The following is a 16,509-nucleotide window of genomic DNA, read 5'->3' as shown; positions in this document are numbered from 1 at the left end:
TGTGATTGTTGTTCACAGATTGTAATTTGTTTAAAATGGTGTATTATGAAATAATATTGATGTCTTAACATTGTAACATTTTTAACAAATTTGAAATGTATTAATGTATTGAAATTAATCAGATTGGGTGTTTACATTAAAAAAACTTTGTTTATAGTGACAGTTTTTGTGCCAATTTGGATTCATAAAAGATTATGATAAAAATACAGTTAAGTATTTTTCAATATTTTGTTCTTTACCTTCCACAGTTTTATAAAATTCAAGTGAAATACTTTCACACTGAAATAAGTCAATTTAAAACCCAGCATCTATAACCTAGTTTGTTACAAATTGTAATCTAAAATTGCAATAGCACTTAATTTCCAGTTACATCATATCCTTTTACAACGGACTTACATATTTATTTATTAAAGCAAATAATTAAAAATAGAAATAACCGTCTCACATAGCAAAAAACACAGGCAGCTCAGGAAGTTTGAGTGATCTTCCGGTTTCCCTGTTCTGCTTCTAGAAGCTATAGCCACTGCCTGCATTATCACGAGGTCCCTATACTGTAGTAGTCCCTTTTTTGAGCTTGGCGGCGGCAGCAGCAGCCTCACTCTCTCAAGCTCTGGAGCTTGTTGGGGGTCAGGGTGGGCTCTGGATAGTGCATGGGGACAGAAAGGGGGGTTAGCCCAGAGTAGGTACATAGGGAAGTTGGTGCCTGTATATTTTGTGTATTTAAATGATGTGTGTGCATTTGGGATGGCTAAGGGGAGTACAAAAACAGAAGACTGAAAACCACGATTTCCTTTTCTTAAATTGTTTTAAGGTGCTCACTCCTTTTGAATTCCTGGGTGTTGGCAATTCTATGTTCTCCTCCCATCCCTTGATAGAATTTAGAAAAAATTAAACACTGTTACTATAAAATGTTCTGTACTGTTTATAGTAGCTGGAGAATATTCAGGCCATTGTTTTGAACTTCAAAGCACAAACGTACTAACATTTAATGGTGTGTCTTATATCTCACAAACAGCTCAAAACTTTGGCATTACCCAATCTTTAACTCTAGGACACATTTAGGTTTTCTGGTTTGTTGTGATTATTTTTCTATTTTTTGTTTGTTTTTAGACAAATTATGACTCATTTTTAGGAGTAAAAAAACAATTGTTTTAAAAAATGAAACCCATTTCCCTGAGTTGTCTTAAAAAAAAATAAAATAAAATAAAAAAAAAGATGGCCCCCCCACTGCAGCAGATTCCTCGCTCCTGGAATCTGCTGCAAACTAGTGTGGGGAGCGTCGTAGGGCTTGCTGGCTCCCTCAGTAGGCAACTTTCAGTATTTGAAGAAATTGTACATTTTGTACAGGATTTTCAAGATTACTTAAATTCTTTAGTATCAGAGGGGTAGCCGTGTTAGTCTGGTTCTGTAGAAGCAGCAAAGAATCCTGTGGCACCTTATAGACTAACAGACGTTTTGCAGCATGAGCTTTCGTGGGTGAATACCCACTTCTTCGGATGCAAGAAGTGGGTATTGCATCCGAAGAAGTGGGTATTCACCCACGAAAGCTCATGCTGCAAAACGTCTGTTAGTCTATAAGGTGCCACAGGATTCTTTGCTGCTTAAATTCTTTAGTTGTACTTTGTCACTTTTAACCTAAAACAGGCAACTTTACATATTAGCTTCAGCCTAATAAAAAGGTATCAATACTAATTCCTCCTTTTGTACTAAGACTAGCTAAGGTTTCCATTTTTTGTAGCTTAAGCAACATGGTACCATGTGATTTGAGTCACCCTCACTGTTAATTAGCTTACCACATCCAACGTTAAAAGGTCAGCTAGATGTGCATCTTAGAATATGTAGTCCTATAAGATAGCTATAGATGTAGGAAAATGTCTGGTTTGAAGTGTTTGAACTTTTCCAAGCCTGAAATATTGTTTTTCAAGCCACTTAGGGGCTTATGTCATTCTTACAAAGAAATTAGCTATCCGGTTTAAATGATGTGAAATGGAATATCCTCATGTGAATAAGTGTGTGGGTTTGCTTAGCATTTTGGTTTAGTCTACCATACGCTATTTTAAAAATGTCTTGTAATGCTAGAAAACAGCTCTCTGCCAAGAGACCAAGGGGATTGTTCTGGGTACCAAAATATAGGGTTCAATTTTAAAAATGGGGGGAAGCAGGCAAGAGCACTGTTAGAATTTAAGGTTCTAAAAAGAATCTTGTGTTGCATAATTATCCCTGAAACTAATTGTAACTGATAACCAAATAAACACATTGGAAAGTTCAGTTTCACAACAGAACAAGAACCACACAATTTTACCTTCTGTCAATTTAGTTGTTTAAATTTAATGTACAGTAAATGTTTGAATAATCAGAAAGCATGTGCCTACTACTCTGTAGTTTATGCCAAGGTTTTGGTTTTAAGCAGCTTAATACATTGGGTACCTGCAGCCTTCATGTGAGAAAAGCGCTGCCAATATACACAGAAGATATTTGCTTCACAACTGCTCCTGGTATAATGAACCTGAACTAAAAAACATAATTTATCACAGTTGGCCCTACAAATCAAGAGGCCCTGAATCTTTACAGTTTATATATGCATACAGTTCCATAGAAATAGAATGCCCCTAAGAACCAAGAATCAGTGAAGTGGTACTGAATGAGAAAGGTATTCTGTGTGCTTCTTCATCAGTTACTCAATTATAGGAATGGAATAATCAATCATGCTGTTCTCTTGTGCATTGAATAATGCAACAAATGAATAATAATCACAGGAGTCAGTCTGTCAGACGCCAGATTAGGAGTTGGTAGTGGTCAAGCTGCATGCCCTTTGTGTAGCTGCTGACCTATTTAAATGAACATCTTACTTCCATATTATGATCTCATTGAATATACTCTAATGTTTGCCCCTCATGCTTCAAATAAATTTAACCACTATTTAGTTAATTTATAACTTATCTCAAACAATGCTGTGATACACAAGAATTGGAGCTTTTTGAGGGCTAGAATAGGAATCTTATTCCTGTTGAAATAACAAGGAAGGGAATCACTCCTGATGGCAGCTATCTTGGAGCAGGGAAGTGAAGTGTGAATTCGTAGGTGTGGTAGCGCAGCTTTTATTTTTATTTTTAAATGGGAAAATCCACTTAAAAGCTGATGGCATCAAAACCTGTATTCAGCATGCTCCCATGTCACTGTGCTTACCTTGCAGGTAACATTTTAGTGACTAGTTTTTTTTGTTTTTTAATGTTGTGCATGGTGTAAGGCAGAGACTGGAATCTTAATACCCATCGAGTTAGTTTATACTAATTTCCCACTTTCAGGAATGTGTGCTTTGTTAAATAACTTCATGCTTAGACATTGATTAATAATTATATAATAAGTATAATTTGAAAAATATAAGTGGTGGTTTCAGGAAGTCTTAAAAATGCACAAGTGGCTTCAGTTGCTCTTTCGTAGACAAATCACTGAGTAAGGTGTTATCTTAAAGTGGATTTGACTTATCTTTCCAGATACAGTTAAAAAACTTCAGGACCAAAAGCATGACATGGAAAGAGAAATAAAGACTCTTCACAGGAGGCTACGGGTAGGTTAACACCTACAACCAAGTGTGCAACTGAGCACTAAAAGGGGAGGGGGCACCGTAAGCGTGGTACATGAGACATCACCCAGCAATAAAAATATATAGTACAGTCTGCCTGTCTTTCCCTGCACACTGCTCTAAAAATATACCAGAAATGTTTCAAGGCTGTATAAGGGTGTTGGGATTTCAATATGTAGAGGTAGAAACTGGTCTTACTGGGTATTACTGGTGTTGATAGATACCAAAGACAAAGCACATGGCAGACTTACTAATGGGCAGGAAAGTGAATGTTACAGTGTTTAAAAGCAGTTAGAATAATTCTGGGGAGAGGGGCATCAGCTCAAGGATGAAGTTAAATGCTTCATCTTGGGATAAATTTACCAAATCGTTAAAGAATTAACTATATCTTTTCTTTGTTTAGAGAAAAGGAAATTTTAGGACCTCTCCAATGCTCCTGCTTCAAAACCCCAAAGCTGATTACTGATGAAATTATCTTCATATTTAAGATTTGTAACTTTAGTGTTTTACTTTTGGACTGTCAAATATGAGTACTTTTACCACCCACTTAAATCTTCCACTCTGAGAGTTCACTGGAACTTTGCATCAGCGTAATTCTTTGATTTCAAATTCCTAGTAGCTGCTGTTTACAGTTTTGGTTATTTATAGGAGGAGTCCGCAGAATGGCGTCAGTTCCAAGCTGATCTACAGACTGCCGTAGTCATAGCAAATGATATCAAATCTGAGGCCCAGGAGGAGATAGGGGACCTAAAACGTAGACTGCATGAGTCTCAGGAGAAAAATGAAAAGCTCACTAAAGAGCTGGAAGAAATAAAGTCACGCAAGTATGTTAATGAAAACGGAGTTATGTATTTTTATTGCTTTTACACAATTTGAGATGTTAATTTCTTAACTGAGTCACTGTTGAGACTCGTCAAAAGTCACAGAGCGAGACTGTCATTTTGAGGCCAGATCATTTCAGCCTAAGAGCTCTCTGCATACTTCTAGGAACAATTCTGAAAGAATGGGCAAACCTGTAAGAGAGAGGGTTTTTTTTCATAGCTGGCCTTTTAATTTTCTGCAGTGGAGGAAATGTACCTGTTTTGGCACTTTTGCGCACACACAAAAAGGAAAGTCGTTAGTCTGTTTTTAGTCACAAATAAGAGTCCATGACTTGGGCTTAGCTTCCCTGAGTAGAGCATGGAAAGCAAGCAATGAATGTCTCTTCTGTGCTGTTGCAGGTATATTTTGCTTAGCTGCCAGGCTCTTTAGAGGGGAGCAAAACACAAGCTTATCTTACTATGGAGAAGAGAGGGTTTGTTTCTTGACAACTAGGCTACTCAGATAAAAGATGTTAGATTCTCACTTGTGACCTGTTATAGCTTGAATTGAGACAGAAATCCCTAGGAGTTCTACAAGAGATGATTAATTCTAGGTAATCTACATAGACTGGTAATGTGAACCAATATCTCTTGGAATATTAGAAGGCATACAACCTACTTAAACCTGGGCATTCTCGCATCTGGTATTTGATTTCTACTTATGGCCTTGATTTTTTTTGAGGCTAGAGTTTAGAAATGACTATGATCAGTCAGTTTCAATACTTAATTACTGCAATACTTAATTACTGCAGTAATTAATTTTTTCCCCAAAAATACCATTAGTATTACTGCATAGCTCATTCCATGAAGTTCCAGCAGTGTGCTATTTAAGAAATAGAATGAGAAATCAGTCATTAAAAGCCTCACCTGTAAAAGGGACTTTCCTATATATTGAACAGAAGCTGATACAGTATGCTTCTTATCTAAAATTAAATTATGCTTATAGCAATTTGGAAAACGGACAACTAGGATTTTCTGCAGTTGCTGTCAACTTTCTTCAATAATAAGCGTTTGCCTCATAATCAACTGGTTGTGGAGGTTTTTCTGTAGTAGTGATTTTTACAGTGATCCTAATTACATTAGTCGGGCATCTTTCAAAATAGCACAAAATTCAGTCTTCAATGAATCCATAGCATATACAGCTCAGACACAATTCATGTTTTCTCCAGTCCTGCCTATCTACCTGAACCCTGACCACTAGTCCTCTCTAGGAGTTTAGGAGTTGTTTGGTCTCCATGGCTATTTGGTCCTTTTGATTCAGACTGGAGACTCAGCAGTTACAATTATGATGTTTGTGATGTGTCTACATGTTCCCATTATTAAAACCTTTTATAAAGTGCCATGTTAATTAACACTGATAAACACTTTGTAAATTCAGATATAAATTTTTGATGCAGGGAACACTTGAACACCAGAGTGGGCTGAGAGAAATTATTTTTGCAGTGGAATTTTGCACAGGCTGCATATGTGAGATGTAGAGAGCAGACTGGAGGAGGATATACTTGAAAATAAGAGATGACCTGGATGGTGAGGGTAAAGCAGATTAATCTGAAGTGAAGCTACCAATTTGAATAGGCTGTCAGGTAGTAAAACTCCTGATTACTATTGGCCTAGGAGATACTCATACCAGGAGTTTAGAGAGATTAATGCCTTAAGTCAAAATGTCATAGCACCCATTTTTGATAGGAATTTCTAACCTAATCTTTGAATTTTCAAAATAGGAAGTTTGCAATTTATGCTCTGCATTACAGGGATCCAGCATCTCTAGAAAATTTGTTCATTAAGTTGAAATGAATCAGACTAATTGTGAGGTGTTTGGATCCCCTTGCTGAAGCTAAGGCTTGACTTTGCAGTATCAATTCACTACCCTGGTGGGTAAAATATATTGGAACAATAAACGTACTGGCTGCAAATCAGCTAGAATTGATTTTTCCTTGGAGTCAGTGTTAACAATGTAACAGAATCATCAACCAAATGTCAACTTGAAAACAAGCCTATTACGCAGTAGTCACGCTTTTGGATGTTGGAAGTCTATTGCTTGGTTTGTTCTGATACTGATTCCAGAAGGGCTTTCTAAATCCATGTTACTTGCAGATGGAGGTAAAATAATCTACTGGTAATTGATTTCCTAAGAACAAAGAACTCAAAGGTAACTGAAAATGATTCTTTAAAAACTTCTTGTAAGATTCTAAAAGAAGAGAAACGGTATAGCTGCTGCTGAAAAATGTAGTTAGCATAGTATTTGATCTGAAACTGAGGCAATGAATAACCCCTCAGATCCTGGGGTGGGTGGGGAGGGAAGGCGGCTTTCTCCAGACAGAAGGATGGTTCCTCCATCAGAGTGACAGTGAATGTCATAACCGACATGAACTTAGGTTGAAAGGGCCCTTCCATTCTAAAACCTTAGTGTCCTTTGGGTTGCAACTAGAGTTTAGTCTCAATTCAAAGCTGAACTTTAAAAATTTATTTTTCCCTCTCCCACCCTACCGGTGCGCGCTCTCCCCCCCCGCCAAATGGGTTGAACCTTTTTTACTTATGCAGGCATAAAAAAGTTTGTCCCTTTCAAAAATAATTGTAAAGGTGTTTCTTATTTTGATGATTTCAGTGGATTAGTTTTTAATCTATAGCAAATTTGAAGTTTAACTCACTAGAAAACACAAGACCCTAAACTTGACTCTCGATAGGTAAAATCCTTTCAGTTCACTTAGGGTCTCTTGTTGGCAGATACTAAAGAAGTTGACTGGTATTTAAGGCTGTTAATCCAAACCTAAATTACAATAGCAAAGTAGGTTAATATAATGAGAAGAGTTATGAGCTCAATTCCTGTGTTTACATTTAAGCCATTTGACATAAAGAAGATATTTTTCTGATGTGGCTAAGATGGCCTAGCTTTTGTTTACAGGCAGGAAGAGGAACGTGGCCGGGTATACAATTACATGAATGCTGTAGAGAGGGATTTGGCAGCTCTGAGACAAGGAATGGGGCTAAGTCGCAGGTCATCCACTTCCTCGGAGCCAACTCCCACCGTAAAAACACTAATCAAATCCTTCGACAGTGCCTCACAAGGTAATTACTTCTAGCCAGCGCAGTAGCTATACAAAGTTAGAGGTTTGTGTATGTTGACATGTATGCTTCTGATGTTCTGGATGATTCAAAATTCAGCTAGATGACACTACAATAGCAAGGTCTGAAACAAGCCCATGTATACTAAATTACATTACTGTTAAGTAATTATCCTTTCTCTTCTTCTTTTCTCCTCAACCCCAGGGGTTGAATGTTCTCTATCCCTCACTGTCACTTACCTAGTAATTTGGACACTAGAGGCTTTGTGAGTCAGCACTCTCACTCAGCAGGAATATAATACCAATTGTACACTCAGCTGTGTCCCCAGCTTAAGGATATATTCAGTACTCCCATTAAGACACTAACATTAATACATGCCCCCAAATGAGCGTCCTAGAAGCTATATAATGACTAGCACCAAGTTTTTTTAAAAAAGCCTGAGCTCCTAAAATCCATATTTTAGTGCCTGTCCGAGAACTGTTGACCCTACTTCTCCCATTTACCTCAGTGGGAACTATTGGGCACTCAGCACTTTAGGAAATGAGACATGTAAATTTAGAGCCTGACTTAAAGGTCCTGTTTGTGAAGTTGTTATACAAATTTAGGGCTTATCTACATGGTGAAATAATGCATTTTTCTGGGCTTGTGATTTCCAAAGCACACTAATGCATTGCGCATTAATTAGTCTGTGTAGGTCCTGCTGGTGTGTACTAAAAGTTTCCTAGTGTATTGTACCAGTGCTTGAAACAGCATTACATTAAATTGTACTAGGGAACCTTCAGTATGCACCAGTAGGGACTACACAGACCAATTAACGTACAACGCATTAGTGTGCTTTAGAAATCACAAGCCCAGAAAATGCATTATTTCACCATGTAGATAAGCCCTAAATTTGTAGAGCACATTACCCCAATGTGTAGACAAACCCTTAGTCTCATTTACATTAAGACAGCTTTACATTGCTCTGGTAGTACAAAGGGGCCTTAATGTGGGTGTAAATTACATTTTAAATTACATTTACATGCACTTTAAGGTCCCTTAGCGGTACCAGACTGATATAAGCAGCCGAAATGTAAATAGCAACCCACTTTTATGCTCATCACCTGAAGACCTGTCATATGATTCAGTATAATCTATAAATCATATGGAGATTCTGTAGGTTGTCATATTTCTACATTTGTGTTCTCCCTGTTAGTATTTGTCTTTGTCGCTTTCAAGCTCCTCAGTTCTAATTTGAGGGCTGTTAGTGTTTTTGTTCATAATAATTGTGCAAAAAATTCTAGTAAAAGGAGGAAGTAACATGAGTGAATCAGCAGAAAACTTGCTCATCTGTGGCTTTGGATAAGGATCCGATTGCTCAGACAAATTGTATAAAAATACATCCTGGTAAGAAATTTACATCATCTGCTAGTCATGCAATTAGGGAATCAGCTGACTGACTGGGCAAAATGAGGTTTACACACAAATTGATGGCACTTCTTTCTGAAATTTGGAAAATTTGGAGGGGGGAGATGAAGGGGACTCTCAGTTCCTTGCATCTGGTTAGCAGACCCAGCAACTACAACTACCTCTGTGATCGTTTATAGATGAAATAACTGGTTGGTGGCAGCCGTTAACATCTTCCAGCGTAACAGTCTCTCTTATCTTAGCTCTAGCCTTTTTCCCAATATAGTATGAAAATGCTAACTCCCTGAATGCTTCTCCGGAACAGAAAGAAAGGAAATTAGAATGGTGGAGTGGTAATAGGTGGAATGGTGGGTGGAATGGGGGTGTTCACAGAGCTCCTACCATGTAGGGAGAGGAAATAGGGTTCCCTGGTGGTGGAAAATGGGGGACCCTGATATGGGGGTTAGGAGGGAATGAGGGGTGCACACAGCCCTTGGGATGGGTGGGGAAATGGGGGTGATGGTATGTGGGGATGATGACATGGAGGATAATCCAACCCCCTGAAATGCAGCAGAGGGATTAATACGTGGGGAATGGAGGACCCTAGCATGGGTGAATGAGTTAGAGGCTCTGGCATGAAAGCTGGTTGCAGGGAGTCCCTAAAATAAAGATGGATGGGTGGGTGTCACACAGGCAATTTGTGGGGGAAAGGGAGGAAAGTACAGAGTCCCTGATATGTGCAATGTACACTGCCTAGAGATGCAACGAAGACCGTAACCCTCTAAATTAGAAAACCAAAGCCATTTTTGGTATGTAAAACTTCCAGTTAAGTGTGTTTCTATTTTTGATGTAGTGCAGGCTCATGTTAGGAGGTGACCAACATAGTACTCGAGCATTTTTTAAACTTTCAAAGTTGCTTTCCAAAAAATGAGCACTGTACAATATGAGCAAACAAAACTATCAGGTTCTGCCCTTAAACAGTTGTCTTGACATGTGGCTATATGGCCACTTCTCCATTTGACTGAAAACCATGCCGCATTTAGGATAGCTTCCTTTTTATTTTTCCAATAGTTCCAAGCCCTGCCACAGCCACAATTCCTCGCACTCCTCTCAGTCCAAGCCCCATGAAAACACCCCCAGCAGCTGCAGTGTCTCCTATGCAGGTAAGTGCATGTGATGGTATTTAATCCTTTGTTTGTCAAAGAAATCATGCAAAAGGCGATGATGGTATTGTACAGACACTGATTGACTTTGTTGGCAACTGTAGTAAAATATTGCCTCAGGTAAATAGTTTTGAAATGTAGAGTTGGACAAAGGCACTGATACAGCCTAAGGGTACTTTTAAAAAAATATTGCCCTTAAAGCCCAATTCTGTTAGAGTGAAACAGCCTCTCCCCCATATTACTGTTGATACAGAGGCAGTCTGTCTCTCTTCCCTCCCCATTTCCAAGGAAGTTGTCAGGGCCAACTTTGCTTCCCATGTCGACAAATCACTTCTGACTGCCCCTTTAAGCAATAAGTTATTTTCTATGGGGGTATATTATAATGAAGGAACATCTGACTGCATGCACTGTTTGGTTATGTGACATCTTTAACCAACTGGAGTTCTAAAAAAATTATTAAAGGTTTGTTTAATGCATGTGTAATGTGTAGAGGGTTTTTTTGTTTTTTTGGGGGGGTGGTGTCATTCAGTAAGAAACACTGAAAAATAAAATTCTATAGTCGGATACTAAGTATTTCTATGCTACTGTGAATTGATATTCTTGTAACATGAAAGGCTAACTTCAATCTTCCGGAACCCATCTGTCAGTTTTCAGTCCTTTGTCTCATTTGGGCGATAGAGGTCATGCATCTGTGTGGGATTGGTCATCAGCCTTTGATACAAATTTATCAGTGTTGCGGGCCTCACTATATAGGACCTGTATTAGAGCGATGAAGTCATAAGTTGGCTTTTTTTATTCATTATATAGGGATCCAGAGAGTTATGTTCAACGTGTTGGTGTATCCTAGATTCTCTGTCCCCTTTCCAGCCTCCCACCCCTTCATTCAGTTGCAGGGGAGAACATCAAGTATCACAGGATTGCATAGTTAGCAGTATACTGAGCATGTTGCTCAGTCTTGCTTTCTATGAACCTGGACACCATTGTTTTGTTTTCTCAGTATCAGGATGAGGTGTGGACGTGGACGAATGCCAACAGGGTTAGGCTCAGAACAGATAAGAGTAAAGGTAGTAGTTGCTGGCAGGATGAAGCATTTTGAGGAACCAGCCGTGCTCATTTCCTTCAGTGACAGTGTATGCTCGCTTATCAGTACTTCTGTTAGATTCAGAGTATTGCAGGCCAGAAATGCTACTAATTTATTGTAATATCCGGTGGCACAATTTTACAATTGATGTGAGAGGAAGCACCTTTTTGAACCCTGGCTTGTGGCAGTGAAAGAATAATGTTTGAAACCTGTTGTCCAAACATGGCAGCAATTTACCTGAGGCAGTCCCTTCACACTGAGACTCAAATAGCTTCACAACAGAAGTGGAGAAATTAGATGTTTTAATCAGAAAATGTGTTGCTTTCTGTGATTCAGTCAGCAGTGACAGTGTTTTTCAGAAGACAGCTGGATCTGACTAGCTTTGTGTCAGCTGGGAGTTCAGTCGGCATTGATCTGCCTTTATATTTTTTTCTTCATTCATGAAATGAGCATGCTTAATCTCACATTCTGAAAGGCTAGACTAGAGGTTTGGCAACACCAAAGTCTTTTCACTGTAGCCTGAGGCTTATTTGCTTTATTTATTCATGAATTAACCATGAACTTCAGTTCTTTGTAACCAAAATAACATCTTAAACTAGTGGGGAGCTAGCACATGCTGCTTGCTACTCTTCATTTGGGGTTCTTTGTCTGCCATAATTTGAATCTTGAATTGCACTTCTGGTGCACAAACAGAATGTCAGAGGTGGGATGTTCTCTGGAGTGGAAGTAACTCCCTGAAAAAGAAACGTAATAGTGTAACAGAGCAACTTTGCCTCTAATTTCTTTTGAAGATAAGTGGTTTTACTGAATGTGTGTAACTATGCAGAGACACTTTTCTGTGTTGACCTCATTTATGTTGCATTATATCTAAACAGCCAATTATAGTGAAGGAATGATGTAATGAGGCTCAGAATTTCCATCATGTTACCACATTGATTTCTACTATCTTCCCCTTCAAGGCATTAAATAATTCAGTTCAGCCTACTTCTTAGAATTGGTCTTCTATCAAGTCTCCCCTACCAGTGATGTCAGCCTTCATAGTCTGATCATTTGTTCCTTCTTTAGTTACAGTGGAAAAGCAAGATTTAAGAGTGTGACTGCCTGGGACAGTTCCAAGGTTGTCATCGTGGCTATGAGATCTGAGTTAAGCTAGAAGAGTTGTCCATTGCACGAGTACTGAAATCCTTTAGAACAAGTAACCTTGAGCTAGCATGCTAAAGATATTGGTGTGGCTAAAGTGGCACAAGCAGTAGCTTGGGCTAGCTGCCTCAGCACAATCATGCCTAACCCCCTGGTTCATACTTGGGTACCTAGCCTGATCACTGCCCATGCTGCTGCAGCCGTGCTGCTATTTTTAGTGCACTAGCTTGAGCAGAGCTACCACATATCTATATGCTGTGGAAAGCATGCTCTATGTGGCAGGGTAGACATACATACCCTTGCTGACTCAGTTTCTTTGTGGTAGCACTTAACTGATCAAGCAGAGACTCTGGGTCAGTATGACAATCTGTTTGCCAGCACAAATCCCATTTATACCCATCCTGGTATTCTGGTAAGATGGACAGACTGTCAAAACCAGGTTTTGGAGTGAGACCCATCTGCATTTAAGACCAGATGCAAACATAAGCATACCTCCCTTGGTGATCCAAGTCAGCATCATTGTGTGATAGAACATCACAGCCCAATTACAGCGTCGCTGTTTAATATTTTCAATGCAATATCTTACTACACTCTTCCAATTCAGTAAAGGAAAGCGTTAAGGTGTTTCTTTTGTTCTTACTCGTATTCTCTCATCACTCCAGTCCTGGCTGTTGGGAGAGGTATTTCTGCTCTTTTCCTTCTGCTGAGCTCCTCATTTCCCTAGACTACTGGTAGGCTGGTGTCTGTGATTTGATCCATTTTATCAGCACTCAAACTATCTTACGTGTGTCAGGCATCCCTGGAAAATCTAATGTGTGAATATTAAACATTTTGTATAATTTAACATTTTTAATCTTACTTTATGCACCTATAAGGATTACAAAGCATAGTAATAACTGCAGTATATCTAGGAATCGTTATGCCCTCCACTAAAATGCAGTCAACATGGTGGTGGAGTAGAGCAGCTGTTTAACAGTGCATACCTATTTTGCAAAACACTTTGGGAAAAGAGGCATTTATCTATACTTCAGTGTCACTTCAGTAGGAAGATGTCACCAACGTTGGGCTTAAATGCCAGTGTCATATTTAACTTTGCTGCGAAAACTGGGTTATGTTTAATCTAGTATTTTAAATTACTTTTGACTCGACTGCAACATTCAAGTCTTGCATGCATTTTCCTGCTCTGTGCCGATAAGCGACATCGGCAGGTGCAGCCCAGCCTGGTGTTTCACCCCTCCATTTTCACCTCAGCCTAAAGCACATAGGCAGAGCGATAAGATTTAGTCAAAGTGGAGTATTTCTGTGATTGTCACTGTTCCTTCTTAAACTGTGATCACAAAACTTCCTCAGTTTCTAACTTTTTTCCCGCTCTATGCGACAATGGGAGCCCTAGAGTTGACTTGCTACCTATATTGTAATCACTGCCATCTACCTCAAAGCAGGTCTAGTTGACAGCTGGCAGCCCTGTTACACTAAGGTTCCTACCATTGATTTATCTGAACTGGTGTTGGCAATAATGGGGATTTTTTGCAAAATTTCCCATGTGTAGATGAGGTTTCATCTGAATGTCTGAGTGAGGCACTCAATGTAAAAGTACGAAAGATATCTCCTTCAATGGGGAACTAAGAGTAGTATATTTCCCTCCCAGTAGCTAGAAAACTGATTAAACAGGATTAAGAGAAAAAGTGAATACAGTTTTCTTTTTTTCTTCCTGGAAAGCACTATTTTTAAAAATGTATATTTAATTCTCATGAACCTGGACTAATAGCACTAGGTTCTTAGAGTGTAAGCTCTTCCTTGCAGGGACCATGTCTGCCTCTGTTTGTACAGCATCTAGCAAAAGGGGACCCAGTCCTAATTAGGCCCTTTGTAATTAGGCTCTACTGTAATATAAATACGTAATAACTTACAGATAAGGAGACAGAGATTGGTAATGTGTGCTGGCTTCCCCACACACTTTTTACAGCTAACCTCAGGTACTCAGGATTATGGTTTAGCGATGTTTACCAGTGTCCACCAGGGATTTAAAATACAATCTTTGGAGGTTAATGGTCTAACTCAGTCCATCATCATTCTGCCTCTCAAATTGAAAAAACTTTGTACATGCAGATTACTTTCCTTTTTTAAAAGGATTGGGTATGTTTCTATTTCTCTTTATGAATTGATTAGTAACTCCCATTGTTCTAGCCTGGGTGATTTCCAGGAAGCCTAACTTAATCAAATTGTTTTCTGCATGATGGATTTCTGTATTAACCTAAGAAAGTACCAACACTATAACATTTAAAATTAGATTTTTGATGTCTGAAACTGTTAACTTAATTATTTATGCTAACAGATAATAAGCAGAAGGTCCTTACCATCTAGCAGAACTTTTGCCTTCAGCTTGGAAATGGCAGTGAGAATTTTCTTATTGCTAGTGAGATTGTGCACTTGCTGTTCCTCTCTTAGCATAGTAAATCTTATTTGTAATTCTGAGACCACTTTTTTGTTAAATATATTAGGCCAGATTCATTCTTACTCCAGGGGTAAATTAATCTGTACTTATATTTGAAAGTAAATATCAATAATATTTCCCCCCCCAGGGTTAGTGTTTCTAGGCATTTTTAGTTTTGTTTTAGCTCTCTGCTGTGGTTTAGAATAAGCCTGCACCCTAGCTGGCAAACAGCAATGTACATTTTGCTGACTCCCATATAGTATCTGGTATATTTATATCAAACTTATTTTTTATGTAAAGAGCAAGTATAATTTTACTTTTTATAAAATACCTTTACTTTTTGGGAACAGCACTGAATGGAAAGCCCAGTTTATTTAAGACTGTGGACATCTTTCATTATACAGTTCATTCAAATGAGCCTGACTTTAATGTCTTCACCCCTTTCCTCCTGCCAGTTCTTAATGTAGTTTGAAAAATGACCAATAGGAGCTACAGAATACAGATTGTGGATAGTCTTTAATATCAATATTTAACATTATGGCTCACATCTGTGCACCCTTCATTGTCTATATTGAGGACGTGTGTATCCCTTCTGTCCTTTTTTTATAACGTTTTGTTTTCAGTATTGTGGGCTTTGACTATTGACGTGTCCAGTTCCTCAGAACTGGCTTGTAGGAGTCAGTTAACGTTACACTTAAAGGGCAGTATTAGTGACAGATCTAGTCCCAGCAGTGACTGGTGGATTTTTTTGTTGTTTTTTTTTTAAGTCCGGTTCCATACTGGTGTCTGAGTCTATATCAAATGAGTGTAGTTTACAAGTAAAGTGTGTAACACCATCCCTTATGCTCATCGTAGGCTCAGTCAAGCAAAATTGTTTCTTGCACCTCATCATGTGTAATTAAGGCTCTGCAGGGCAGATTATTCCCTTAGTGACACCTATGCTGCATGTCACTGCCTTAGTAGACTAGTACAGATGTTGCTGGTTGGAACTCGGTAAATAATTCAGTAGATCCATTTCCCCCTAAAATTTCCCAGAATATCTGTGGCCTGTCTACATTAGTGCAAACACTGGTGGGATGAATGATTGAAAATTCTAGAGGAAATTGGCTAGAGTAAACATGAGATGGATATAATGGTATTGGCTCTGAAGTACCAACAGAAGTAAAAAGCAGAAAACCAAATAAACTTGTTTTATGACAAGTAGAAATGACGACACATACCGAAAGTTACCAGCTGAGTAAGACCGTCACTTTTCTGACCCTATCTCAAAGAATGTTTGTTTTTAAAGTACTGTACATAGGAGAACATGGGGGGTTGGGGAAGTAGTACTGAAACATGGGTAGGTGGAGGTGTGGAGCTATGTTCCCTTGCTTCCAGGCTAGGAGTACTGTGGAGGCTCCATGTTTATATAGGCTTTAGCAGGAGCTTTCTCCTGGAGGTGGGAGAGGTTTCCACTAATGTGGAGTCTTTGAGAATGGTAGAATTGGAAAGGGAGGTCTTCCTTCATCCTCTGTCCCAGTGGTTTTCAAACTTTTTAGGCTGCATATCCCTTTCCAAATAATATAGTCTAATATAGGGGTTGGCAACCTATGGCACGCGTGCCAAAGTCGGCACACGAGCTGATTTTCAGTGACACTCTCACTGCCTGGGTCCTGGCCACCGGTCTGGGAGGCTCTGCATTTTAATTTAATTTTAAATGAAGCTTCTTAAACATTTTAAAAGCCTTATTTACTTTACATACAACACTAGTTTAGTTATACATTATAGACTTATAGAAAGAGACCTTCTAAAAACGTTAA

General features: G+C 38.8%; 1 protein-coding gene across 1 annotated transcript in view; it reads left to right on the top strand.

The window, feature by feature from the left end:
- Positions 1 to 16,509, top strand: part of SPECC1L (sperm antigen with calponin homology and coiled-coil domains 1 like) — a 100,961-nt gene that overhangs the window by 40,154 nt on the left and 44,298 nt on the right. The window contains exons 6-9 of the mRNA XM_044989866.1: positions 3,495 to 3,568; positions 4,232 to 4,407; positions 7,346 to 7,509; positions 9,964 to 10,055. Of these exons, the coding sequence (XP_044845801.1) occupies positions 3,495 to 3,568; positions 4,232 to 4,407; positions 7,346 to 7,509; positions 9,964 to 10,055 (506 nt within the window). The remainder of the gene's footprint in view (positions 1 to 3,494; positions 3,569 to 4,231; positions 4,408 to 7,345; positions 7,510 to 9,963; positions 10,056 to 16,509) is intronic.

Source organism: Mauremys mutica, chromosome 16, assembly GCF_020497125.1.
Source record: "Mauremys mutica isolate MM-2020 ecotype Southern chromosome 16, ASM2049712v1, whole genome shotgun sequence".
Lineage (NCBI taxonomy): Eukaryota > Metazoa > Chordata > Testudines > Geoemydidae > Mauremys > Mauremys mutica.
This window is presented reverse-complemented; position numbering and strand designations above follow the sequence as displayed.